Source organism: Poecilia formosa, unplaced genomic scaffold (assembly GCF_000485575.1).
Source record: "Poecilia formosa unplaced genomic scaffold, Poecilia_formosa-5.1.2 Scaffold263, whole genome shotgun sequence".
Lineage (NCBI taxonomy): Eukaryota > Metazoa > Chordata > Actinopteri > Cyprinodontiformes > Poeciliidae > Poecilia > Poecilia formosa.
In genome coordinates, this window is record NW_006800202.1 from 676,003 (window position 1) to 689,321 (window position 13,319).

General features: G+C 39.8%; 1 protein-coding gene across 2 annotated transcripts in view; it reads left to right on the forward strand.

Annotated features, from left to right (window-relative positions):
- Positions 1–1,571: 1,571 nt before the first annotated feature.
- The window catches only part of LOC103150820 (lamin-A), a 44,272-nt gene continuing 32,524 nt past the window's right edge, over positions 1,572–13,319 (forward strand). Inside the window, exons 1-2 of one of the 2 annotated variants that reach the window (XM_007570567.2) lie at positions 1,572–1,751; positions 7,529–7,895. In XM_007570567.2, the coding sequence (XP_007570629.1) occupies positions 7,567–7,895 (329 nt within the window). In that variant the 5' untranslated portion in view covers positions 1,572–1,751; positions 7,529–7,566. Of the gene's footprint in view, positions 1,752–5,111; positions 5,638–7,528; positions 7,896–13,319 lie in introns of those variants that run through there. The other variant, XM_007570568.2, reaches the window with a different exon arrangement.

A 13,319-nucleotide genomic window follows, 5' to 3' on the forward strand; every position in this document is an offset into this window, starting at 1 on the left:
CTTCTGGAACTATTCCAATTGTGTCCTGCCATTGTAGATTAAAAAAAGAAAAAAGTAGCAATTTTCACTAAAAAAATTTAAAATTTGCTTGAAAAAACCTCAGAAGTATTGAGAATAATTTCAAAAATTTTCTAGAAAAACACAAACATTTCTAAGTTTGAAAAGTTAAAAATTAGCAAGAAGAAAAAAAAGAATATTTGAGATTAATCTAAAAATATTCCTAAAAAGAACATGGACATTTCAGAGTTTTAAAAGTTTAACATTTGCTAGAAAAATCTCTGAGATTTTGAGCTTAATCTTGGAAAATTTTAGAAAAAATTTGGAAACTTCTGGGCTCCAAAACTTGAAAAATGTTGACTTTTCAAACTCAGAAAATGTCGAAAAGTTGAAAATGTTCAACTTCTGGAACTGAAAAATGTCCAAATTTTTTCTAGAGATTCTCTGAGATTAATCTAAAAATTTCTGAGTTTTTTTTTCTTTTTTGAGAAAATTTTCAATTTTTCAAATTCAGAAATTTTCAAGTTTCTTGGCAGAAATTAATTCATTTTTGTGTCTGTAATGTATTTAATAAATCGTTGTATTTTCTTCTGAAAATGTCTATCTTTATTTCTCTCCACCTTCATGATTCGTTTCAAAGTTGTTCTTTGGACTTTGGCTGCTTTTCACTCATTTTCAGCTGTAAAAATTAACATTTCCTTGTTAATCCACTAAACTCTGAACCAGATTATTTCGACACATAGAGACTGAAGCTTAAGGGACAAACCTGTATCACATCTAACCTAGTTAATTACATTTTCTTAATTTTTTTTTCAATAAGTAAGTAAAAGTAAAAATTCTCTTTAAACTGGTACTTTTTAGGTTTTAGCAATGAGTTTCCATGTTGTCCCATGTTGAGTTAAGGAACAAACAGAAGAGATTGATGTGTTATTTTATCCTCGTTAAGGCTGACAACAAACTTAATGCTTTTAACCAGACTTTTTATTGCTTATAAATTATTTTAATAGCAATAAAACTGGCATTGTATGTAAGGCTGACCCTCCAGAAGCTCTGTTTTTAATTTCTAGAGGGATGTTTACCTTTTTATACCTCTAAAAACTTCCAGGATGTTCCACTGGTCATGAGACAATGAGGAAAACCTCGGAGTAAAGGCATTTTCTAAAAGTGAAAGTGTTAAAAAAAAGAACTAGATCTCCAATATCAGCTGAAAATCTGGCATATGATCAGTTTGAGGTGACGCATTTCTCAGATTTGTTTGTGTTTCTGGGAGGTATCTGATAATTTTATAAGCTGTAAATATTTTTCAGGACTGAAACTCTTAATTTTATCAATTTTCTAATTTATTAAAATGTTATGCTCTGAAAATATATTTATTATAAATAAGACCTAAAAAAATAACATTTTAATCTTGAATTTAGCGGAGTCCAAGTCAAAGAGGTTTAAAAGTTCTCAAATCAGACTCAAGTTGTTTAAATCTTATGATTTAATGCTGTGCTCTGCTAATGGCTGCCGCCAGAGGGCGCCCGCGGGTTTCAGTGTAATTAGCAGAGATTGGCAGCCCAATCAGCAGAGCTGATCTGCAGGTGGTGGCGGTCTGGACTCGGCTCGGTTCGGTTCGGCAGCTCTCAGTTAGGTTCAAAGACACCCTTCAGAGAAGAGATAAAGCGATGATTAAGCGGCTTGTCGACATTTTGAAAGGTCAGCGGAGATCGTGAACAGCAGAGGCGTTTTGGAAACAGCTGCAAAGATAGAAGGTAAGGCGAGATGCTCAACAACGCGCTGGTTTTCTCATGAAAGTTTCCCCCTTTGTTCCTCCCTGTGTTGATTTATTAAAGTGGGCAGACAGACAAGGAGTTGAATCAGTTCATGAACTTAGTGACCCATGCTGTGGAAAAGGGGGAAAAAAGTTTTTATGCAGAGTTTCAGCCGCTGGGTGGCGCTATGTTTGTTACTAAATTACTTCAGAGCAGCTAGAGTAGCAGCAGGGGGCGCCAGAGAGGCGCAAACTGGGAGGTTGAAGATGATTCATGAAGAAAGCAGCTTTGTTTGCAACACAGATTAAATTAAGTAGATTTTATTAAAACACAGTCAGTTAAACAAAGTCTGTAAACCCTAAACAGTGAATATCTGGGTACATTAATGGTTTAATGATCAGTTTGAGTTTCTCTGGATGTTTGACCTCAGAGTGAGACATCAGTTTCCTTTCAGTTTCTGTGGATGTTGAGGCCTGGATTAAGAAAGTCTGGTGAAACTTTGGTCCTCAGGTGATTATTTTCAACATTTTGAATCAATTTAGTACTTTAAATGTTGGAATTGCCTCTTCTGCATTCCAGCAGGTTCTTCAGAGATCCGCTAGTGATTTATTTATTTAAATCAAGTTTGTTGAAGCGGAAAAAGGCATAAAAAGGGAGATTAAAGAGATTAATGCCAGACATGTTTTAGAAAAAAAAACTTAGACATTTCTGAGCTTCAAAAGATTTTGATCTCGTTTGCATTAATTTCTGTTTATGTTGTAAATAAAAGTCCATGCAATAATCTGAATTGGCACTTAATTTCATATTTTCCTTCTGGACTTTGTCCTAACCTTATAATAGCATTTTATGGCTATTGTATATGGAAATAAACTGATTTTTTTTTTTTATTAATCTCAGAAATTTTCTAGCAGAAAAAAAAATCTGTTTCAAAAGTTGAAAATGTGCTACAAAAAATTCTGAAAAAATTTAATATAAAATTTCTAGAAAAAAAACCTTAAATTTCTCAGTTTCAAAAGTCAAGATCTTGCATTTTGAAACTCAGAAATAAAAAAAAAAGTAGGAAATTCTTGAGATTACACTCAAAATTTTATTTTTTTTATGGTGAAAATTTACTCCTTTTCCTTATCTACAATGCATAATACTAATGCGAGGTGAAGATGATGATGATGATAAGGCATTTCTGTGCCTCTGGTTTGGTTATTACTGGGTTCTGACCCAAAGGCTGCTCGGTAAGCTCCACCTTCAGGAGGCGTTCGAAGGTTTATGGAAACCTGGAAAAGGGTCCAGTTATATTTTTACTGTTAACGGAAATGTTTTCTGAATTTTCCGTTAATTTTGCTGGTTCTGGTTAACTGTAATAACCTTGGTGATCAGATGTGTGCCGGGCTGAGAGTTTCCCCAGACGGAGACGATGAGGCACGCTGGAGGAAAAGTATATGGTTCCAGAAATCAGGCTGAATTCAAGGAGAAAAGGCTTCAGATGAGTCAGTGCATCTGAATGTGGGCAGTTTGTCACGAGAGTTTCCTCAGATTCCCACTGGAGAGCCGCTTCCTGTCGTCGGATCAGAGTCGATTCTGGCTGTTTGTTTGCATCTCTGACTCTATCAGCGATCTGAACCCCACCCTGCACGGTTTTATCATCATTTGCATTGGAAACTAAAGACACAAAGCAACATTTGTTTGATGTTGAGCCACTTTCTGGATTTCTGGATGACTAACATCCACGAGTGAAGAGCTGTGAAGGAGAAAAAGCAGCTGACTGGTCATAAATGTAGATTGTTTCTTGCGAACTGACTTGAGTTGTGAATATTTAACTTGTAATCTGAATGAATGCAGGCTGGGCCGGATTGAAAGAGGAACATTCGTTCGTTCTGCAGAGCTCGTTCCGCAGGTTTTAAACCGGATTGAAGTCGATCTGAACACGTTTTACTTTCCTTTCAAGGCTGAAATTCTTTTGCATCCCCTTTTTCTTGGAAGAGAAGGAAGTCACTGAGAAACCCAACGGGTTTGTCTTTGGTTTCAGTTTTTCCTGCTTTCATTGTTTACCATGAAGAAAAGGTGGCAAACAGGAAGAGGATCCACAGCTAACATGGACGTCTAAGAGTCGGCTGGGTCGATTCTTTGGTTCAGAATAAGAACCACATCTCTGTTGTTGACCATTTGTTTTACTGTTCAGGACCAAAGTGAAGCAGTCGTTCATACAGTGGTGATAATAAATCATTAAATCCTCCACTGTTTATTATTAAGGAACTTTTTAATGCGACTGGAACGAGTTCAGAAGAGGAATAGCAGGGGATCATTTCTAAAACTATAACACTAAGTAAACGCATCGATTTATCGGCACAGATTTTCTTCATTTAGGGAGAGATTATCGGTACTTAAATGTGAAGTTGATTTCATCTCTGTCTTAAAATCAGCTACTGTCCTCTTCTGCTCTGCAGTGGGAGGTTTGACTGTTGGCTTCGCCCACCAGGTCATGTCTGCATGTTTGCAGTTAATAGTTGCCCCACTGTTACAAACTCAGTGACTTTCTTGATATATTTAGCGACATTTCTGACTAAAGAAATTGGTATCAGACAGAATCGGATTCAGCAGCTCAGACTTTTTAAAGATCAGGGATCGATGTATCACCATTTATTATCTTTAGAGCAAAAGGGGAACGATCTATCAACTCACAGCTTCAGTTATTACAGCTGGAAACGAGAAATCGGGATGAAATCTGTAGTGATGGACTCTGACCTGAACCTTCAGATCCAAATAAAGTCAGTTACAAAGTTGGCCTTCTATCACCTGTTGAGCATTTCCAGGATTAGATGACTAAAAAAACGAGATCTAGAGAAACTCATCCATGTTTATCTTTAGTCACTGATCCAGACTGCTGCTGCTGGAGTTCTGACTAAAATTGCCTGAATGTGCTGCACAAACAAACTTTAGAAGGTTTTGTTTGGTGAAAAATAAAGAAAAGATCTGAAGATTGGCAGATTTTTTTTCTTAAGAAGCTCCTCTTGGCTGCCTGCCTGGTTTTCAGTGGAAGGTCTTGGTGTGGGCAGGAGGCGTGAGCAGCTCCTAACTGGGACGTGTTACTGGGAGGCCGACGCGGCACCGGGCCGGGATACTCCCCATGCCCAAACAGAGCCGCCGTCTGGCCTCATTCGCACACTTTTCCATGGTGAGGAGGTAAATAACAACGGCTGTTTCTCTCTGCATCCCAACCTGATTGGACCTGTGACTCCATTAACTCCACCCCGGAGAAATAAATATAAGAGCGGGGTCAGTTTGTGTCAGACATTTTAGGCTTGCAGGGTGAATTATGGATTTATTTAGCTGTTTTTAAGGATTATTTCCCTTCAGGTTTGGACTTTGGGTTATTTTCCTGCCAGATTTCAGCTCTGCCTGGTTGATTAGTTTTGTTTCAGAGAAGTTTCTCCTCCTAAAAAGCTGTTTTGTATTTTTTTTTCTTCAGCTGCAGGATTTTTCTGTTTTTTTTTTTTTTTTCCTGCGAGTTAAGGGATGTTTCTGCACATTTCCCTGTGCCTCCAGCTGCTCGGTTTCAGAGTGGCTGCGTTTTATTGACAGACCGCTCAGTCCAGCCGCTGAGGTCAGCCTGATCGAAATGAGAAGGGAAGCGGTAGGAGGGAGCCGGAGCCGGATCCTGGCTCCTCCTCGCGGCCTCCCCTCCCCCGCCTCCTCTCCTGCTCCAGCAGTAGGTAGAGGCGCTGCGGCGCAGGCAGGCAGGCAGTTCAGGGCTTGAGCCAAAGGCGCACACAACACACCCACCAGAGCAGGACTTCAGCCGATCCTTCCCTCACCGCAGCAGAGCCACTTCCTCAAAGCCGTCCCGTTTTTCCCCTCCGCAGTCTGCAGGGAGGACTTTCTCACCGCCACGGTAAGATCCTCACGTGTTTCTGTGACTCGCTGTTCCGACGGGCTTCATTTGGACTCAGCTATTCCTGAAGCCTCGGAGTGTGAGTTCGCTGCTGTGGGCGTGTTCGGGCTTTCCTCCCACATGGAGACTTTGTGACAGCGGCGCTGGGATGCATGGCGAAGTTTGGCGTTCCCGCCCACTCTCCTCTGGAGAATCAAACATTCACCAAATCTGTTCTTGTCCTCCACGATTATCGGTGGAGATAGCGGCGGATAAAAAACGCTTTATTACGGTTTATTGGCGGAGAGTCGGAGCCTCTTTTACTTGTTTACTTTAATCTGTTTAAACTCGGGTCCGATGGTGAACTAGGACCATTGTAGATGGAAAGAAAAATGAGTAGATTTATGGAAAAAAAAAAACAAACCCACACGCACACTAGAATTTTGATCACAGGAAATTTCTAGGAAAAATTTTGAAATTTCTGAGCTTGAAAAGTTGAAAATTTGCTAGAAAAAAAACTTTTGACTTTTGGAAACTCAAACTGGTTTTTTAAAATAGATTGATAAGTTTAAAAAAAAATCAAATGTTTTACTTTTCAAAATCAGAAACTTCCATTTTTTCTAAATAAATTGCAAATCATATGAACCTAATTGCAATTTTTGAGTGTTTTTTGGCATAAATCTTATTTCTTCTTCTGACTGAAGTGACACTGATAAGTTTTTGAATCTCTAACTCTGTTTAGACATTCAGAAACATGTTGAATCAGTTTCTCTTACTCGTTCTGAGTCCTGCTGCCCTTTTCTGGGCATCCTGCCGCTCTGTTTATCATATGACTCAGCGCTCAGATTGTTTTATATCTGGAGATGTTGCAAGTTTTGTGGAAAGAAAACGTTGGAGCAGAACGTTTTTTTCTGGATCTCCGGAGAGGCGAAGCAATTAGGAGCTTTTTCTTTTTAATTCAAAAGTCTGGAAAGAAAAAGGAAGAGAGATGTTTTAATTTTGCGTTGCCTGTTTGTGTTTCACTGCAGAAACACAAAATCTGTGGGTTAGTTTTGTCTTATTTCATTTGTATTACTATATTTACACTAGAAATTACACTAAAATACTACACAGTTTCACCTTCATTTAATGTATTAGTTTATTTGATAAGAACAATGCATACAAACAGAAATGAGCATCTAACTGATGTTTATCTACAGTTAATCACTTCTGCAGTCCCTGGTTAAACATTTCTATATAATTTATATAAATTTCCTCAAATATCCAGTTGACATACTAAATATCTCTCGTCTTTGGTAACGAGCCATTTCTTCCAGTTAGCAGCAGTAAAATAAAATGCAGCTAAAAGGCACAACATTATTAATAAACGGTTAAAAAATATATACAAAACATGGCAAAATTATTCATGAAACACTGTATGTGATTAAATGAGTCCAAAATGTGTGTTAAAATATATCTTAATGTAAATGCAGAACTGATTCTACAGTTACAGAAAGTAACTGAAAAAGGTGGCGGAGCTGATGGTTGCTATGGTAACCACTAACCATCAACAGCAGCGCTTGATACACCAGTAAAGGTCTGGAGAAACAACTTTTTGATTAAACAAAATAAATTCAGAGTGAATGAAGAGATTTTGACAAACTTCACATCTATAATGAAGTTAAAATAAAACCTTGTTTCATAAGAATTCAAACCGAACCGGAGTTCACTTCAACCAGACCCAGACCGAGGTTGGTAGGCGGACCAGATCTCATCAGGATGTGATTGACGCCAAACAAACCGGACTTTCCAGACAAAAGGATTAAACGGAGCTGGTGTGAACTCACTATTAGACAATCCAGTTCTGACAATCCTCTGGTGGATAACCGTTTAACTGGTTACCTCACATTAACTCGCCTCTCCTTCCCTACAGCCAGCTCCCCACATCTGCACCTCTGACCATCACTCGCCATGGAAACCCCGAGCCAGAAACGCCGCAGCACCGTCTCCCCGGCCCGCATCACCCGGCTGCAGGAGAAGGAGGAGCTGTGCAACCTCAACGACCGGCTGGCCGTCTACATCGACAAGGTGCGCTCCCTGGAGTCTGAGAACGCCTCGCTGAGGCTGCGCATCTCCGAGTCGGAGTCGGAGGTCACACGCGACCTGTCCGGCATCAAGACGGCGTACGAGACGGAGCTGGCCGACGCCCGCAAAACGCTGGACATTGTGGCCAAGGAGCGGGCGCGGCTGCAGCTGGAGCTGGGCAAGATCCGGGAGGAGCACAAGGAGCTGAAAGCCAGGTAGGAGCGGTGGGTTCCAGACATCAACCAATTAATCAGTTGATCACATGATTAATCAAACTGAGAGCAATGATTTCCATCTGCATGCTTGTTTTTGTTGATGCTGCCCTTTAATGTTATCAAAAAGCTGCCATTTAAAACAAAAAAAAACATTTGACACACAGAACAAAGCAGTTCAATTAAATTTTTTTATTTTGCATAAGTGCTTACTGGCAATTATTGTCTGTTTTCTGTCCATTTGAAGGGTAATTTTGTTTACAAAGACTTCATGATCTGTTTTATTTGTTTATATAGTTGGTATATTTAAAATGTCTTCCAGTTCCAATATCAGATGTTCTTGGGAAATTAAATTTATTCTTCAGAAGATGCATTATTATTCCATTATTATATTAATTGCAAAATGCAATGACAGTATTATCGTTTATCACAATAATTTCAGTGACGGTTTATCATCCAGTAAAATGTGTTGTGACAAGCCCAGCAGGTTCCCAGTCCGACACCAGTCACTGATTATGTAACTCCAGATTGAGTTTAACTGACTGTAACGAAGCGGTTCTGCGCCGCGCTGCAGGGGGAGCTGAGAATCTTTTTCTTAAATATTTGCTTTGTGGTGCTGCACAAAGTGATTGATAAAAATTGGTGTTCAGAGCGACTGTTTTGATTTCAAAGTGTTGTTTTGTGTTTCTTTCCATCTGTTGGTCATCAGCAAACGCAGCCCATCCCTCTGACGCTCGTTTCATCCTGTTTTTTTTTTCTGTTGAATTTGAATCTTTGTTCTTTATGAAAACAAATATCTTTGATTCAAAAAATATTGTACATATAGGAAAAGAGAAGTTTTCATCCACATGAACAGATGTTCATGTGGATGAACATCTGTTCGGCATGTTTTAAACATGCCGAACCTATAGGGGGCAGTGTAGCGCAAAGCTGAAACTTGTCAGCTGCTTACCTGGACCTGAGGTAAAAACGTTCTAGTTCAGAAGTTAGGATTTCAACATGGTGGCATGACCTTTGCTGTTTAATCCACAGTTCGCGCTCCATGCTGTTTATTTTTAAGTAGATATGAGGCAAACTGCTGCTGCGCAAGTTACTCAACAGGTTGTTGCTAGGTAACCAAAGAGTGAGTAGGTTGCTAGGCAACCTAAGAGTGATGAGTTTATCCTACCAATCTTGCTAGCTGGCCATGAGAGGTTGAGCAGCTAAAGCCTTTCCTTTGCCTACATCTCCCAGAATGCTGTGTGGTTCTGGACCAGAAATCGTTTCCACATGTCTGAACCGGAAGTGATCCGCGCCATCTTGGTAGGTCAGTGCAGAGCAAAGTATAGATGAGCTATGGCTTCGAGTCCAACAAAAGAGTATTTTGGAAAATGTCGTACGAACCCTTTCACATGAATAATAAGATTCTGGTGACTGGCAGAGTCACCAGAATCTTACATACTTACTTGTAGGCTACGTTTGTCTTAGCTAGCACATAGAAGCAGCTAATTTTGCTAGCTTAGCCATAAGTACCACAGTATACATCACTGATATTTATCTTTATCTTAGTGTTACGCAGACCTGGGTACTCAAATTGTAATGGAGTAACAGTTGTGTTTGTGTTGGTTAATGTAACAGTATAAGTACATTGGACTGTTTAATTTATTCTATACCAATGCATTGTGATCCAACGTTCTCTTGTTAGGAATGAGGTAGTTCTAAGCTTGTGGCTTGTTTATTGTCATAGCAACTATCATGACAGCTAGCTTCAGTCCCTATCAAGATGGCGGTCAGCTACAAAGTCACATGAGAGCTATGTATTGATACTGATTACCGTGACATGTTGTTTTTATCGGCCAGCCCTCGGACTCAGTCTGAGTGTTTCTCTGCAACTTTGGATCCGGATCTTCATGAGTAAACCTGATTATTGCATTTTCACTACGAGGCTCTTTCTGTCTGCGGCTCACAGGAATGCTGTAGCAGGAATGCTGCAGGGAGCCAGACCTGATACAGTGACATTCCCGCTTGCTGAGTCTGTGTGAATCGTTGGCTAACAAGCCCAGTTACGTTCTCGGTGTCCCTCAGGCCTGGGCTGTGCTAGAGGGACACACCTCTGCACACAATGCCCCACCTTTCACTCCAACTGCCTTGTTGAGGCTCAGTTCCTGTCGTCATGCAGGGATAAATGCAGCTTTTAAATCAAGCTTTTCAGTTTTAGCTTTGTATTTTCCATCAGTGGTTCTGGTTCTGATTTAGACCCAGCGTCTGAAACATTCCAGCAGCCAGATCTTTCCCTCCAGCATGGAAAAACTGCTGCTGCAGAAAAACAAACGTCTCCTGTTCTCTTCAGGGGCTCAAACATTGTAAAGGAACTCGTTCAGGAAATCCTGATTAAGAAATGAATGTATGTCACAAAATAAGGCTCGACATTTGGCTGGGACTCGTGGTCTGAGACTCGAGTCCTAGTCTCTAATATTTTATCCAATATTATAGTGAAACGATGCTTGTATGTGTGCTACAGGCTGCAGCTGCTGCATGATGAGCCTGATTATTGGTCAGTGATTATTATGGGATGTTAACGGCTCATAACTTTGTTCATGTTAGCTTGTAGCTTCATCATAACAACAACATAAATGTTTCTCCAACTTAATGCAGTTAGCATCCAGGCCTTGGAGCTGATGTTTTATTTACCTTAGAGCAGCTGCAGCTTCATTTATGGTTTTATGTTGTGGTGTTTTGTATCTTTATAAGAAATGGAAGGTTGTGGATTTGTGATGCGGCTCCTGATTTAACAAAACAAAAATAACCTGAGCTTTATTGACTGTAGTGGGTTTTTTTCAGGTCAGAGAAAATGAAACTACTATAGGTTTCCTATTTGCACGCCCTCATAAATTCACAACATCTCATTTTTGGAGCATTTCCTCATTTTATAAATTTTTTAAACATGTCTGTGACATCTCTGTCTGTGAAAGCCGATCAGTGACGTTCTGGAGGTTTTCAGTTATTTCCTCTGTTTTGAGCCAGTAATTTGACATTTTTAAGCTTTTGCTGCAAACGGGTTGAGTTTAGCTGAGAGCATCACACCATTTCTCTTCCTGCAGAGTTAAACCGCATCATTCAGACTCTCGACATCAAACCCTTTCAAAACCTTTTTCTAATTATGAAATGTTTCAGTTTCTGTTTCTGCTTTAGAAGATGCAGAGCAGCTAGAGGAGTTTATCGCTGAGCTCTCCACCAGTCCTGCAGGAAATGCATCTTTATGACGTTTCTTTGTCCTGCAGCGGCTGATCATTGTGTTGGGTTTTCATTGTATTCATGGTGACTTTGTCCTGAAGTCGGCCTGGATTTACGACACCGTAAATGGGTGGAAAAAAAGTAGATTTGTGCCTAAAAATGTACACTTTCAGATTAATCTCTGAAATTTTGTAGGAAAAATCTTTGCCAATTTTTTAGTTCAAAAAGTTGAAAACGTGAATAAAATTTTATTTATTTTTTTAGATTAATTTCAGAAATGTTCTAGAAAATTTTTTAAATTTAATTTCCAAGTTAATTCCAAGATTTTTTTTTTTTTTTTTTACAAAATTTCTGACTTTTCTTGCAAATTTACAACTTTGATCTCAGAGATTTACCATGCTCTTTCTGGAAAGTTTCTGAGAGCTCAAAATTTGAGTTGTGTATTTTTGATCTCTTTTTTTTTTTCTGGAAATATTTTTGCGCTCCAAAAGTTTAAAAATGTCTGTCAAATTTTAGACTTTTTGAGCTCAGATTTTCCATTCTCTTTCTAGAAAATGTCAGATCTGAAAATTTAAGGGTTTTTTTTTTCTTGTAAATTTTTACCTTTGAGCTCAGAAAGAAATGTAGGTTTTTTCTTTTTCTTTTTTTTTTCCCCCTGAAATCTTTGAGCGCAAATTGTCAAACGTGCATGTTTTTTTTTCTTGTTTGTTTTTTTTAAATTGAGACTAGTCTTCAAATTTCTGAGCATTTTTCCATGTTTTTTTTCTTTCTATAATATTTATGAGATGCATTGTTAAATTTCTGAGTTCTTTGGTGGAAATGTACTCTTCTTTCTGCCTAATAAGCCGTCGCATTAGCTGCTGCTGACTGATTAATCTCAGTGTTGAGAGAGCAGCGTTCAGCCTCTTGTGATTCTGCTCCTCGGCTCTGATGCTGTTTTCCAGAGGAAGCAGATCTTCTGATGCCTGTGTGGTGAAACGCCTCCCTCCTCTCTGCTGCTTTTAGCCGGCCTGTTTGGTGTTTGGTTGCCATGGCGCCATGACGCGGCGGTGACTCAGAGGATTTTTTGAGGCCTGTGGAATGGGCTGAGTGGTCTCGTGTGATGGGAAGTGACTGGATGGGTTTCCTGCTCCTTTCTGTCCTCGTTTTCCCTCTGAATGCGATGCAACAGGTGAAGCTCTAAGTCCGGTCCAGCTGAAGGGACACACCTGTTCAGCCTGAAGGCTGCGCTCACACATGCAGCTTTGTTTGGCTAACTGTAGCACATGTCACCTTCCCGCAGGGAGAACCTCAAGCTGCCTGCTCAGGATGCCAGACATTCATTCCCCCTGCAGCTCCGGCTGCTTTCATAAATGATTTAAAAACGGTTGGAAAGTGAAATATGCAGAAGCAAGTAGAGGGTGGAGGCTGCAGCTCCTTCTGCTGGGTTCGGCTGGGAAACGTCTCAGAAAACCTCTGAAACATTTAGCCCTGAGCTGTTTGCTAATTTATGGCTGAAAAAGTGATAAAACATTCTGAATATATTATTATTCATGACTATTGTGTTTCTGTCTTCAAGGAGTCACTTAAATAAACCTCAGGTATCACCTGTCAGTGCATCTGATGCTGGATGTTAAAGAGTGTACTGCATTAGTATGAAGCATTTACATTATTGATCTCATCAGACTCTCTGTCTACTCTAGGGAAAGTTTTCTCACCTCAGTATGCTGAATGCTTGAAGTTGCTCCCGTCTTCTGATTAATTGCTAATAGACTGTTAAATTGACTTTTTTCTAGATTTACATCATGTTATTCTCTCATCATAAACAAACCTGAAGTGTTGCCTTGATTCTTTCATCCATGTTTGAGAAATCCTTTAGTCGCTATGGAAACCAGTTTTTAAAGACAGAGGCCCAATATATTTGATGTGTGTGTATATATGTATGTGTGTATATATATATACACACATACATATATATGCATGTGTGTATATATATATATAAAAATTCCCCTCACCCTCCGTGGGTGGTCTCTTTCATCCTCTGAGCTCGGGTCCTCTACCAGAGGCCTGGGAGCTTGAGGGTTCTGCGCAGTATCTGTGCCTAGAACTGCACATTTCTGGACTGAGATGTCTGATGTTGTTCCTGGGATCTGTTTGAGCCACTGCTCCAGTTTGGGGGTGACTGCCCCGAGGGCCTCTGTTTCCTCTGTTCTTTATCCACCACCACAATGTCCG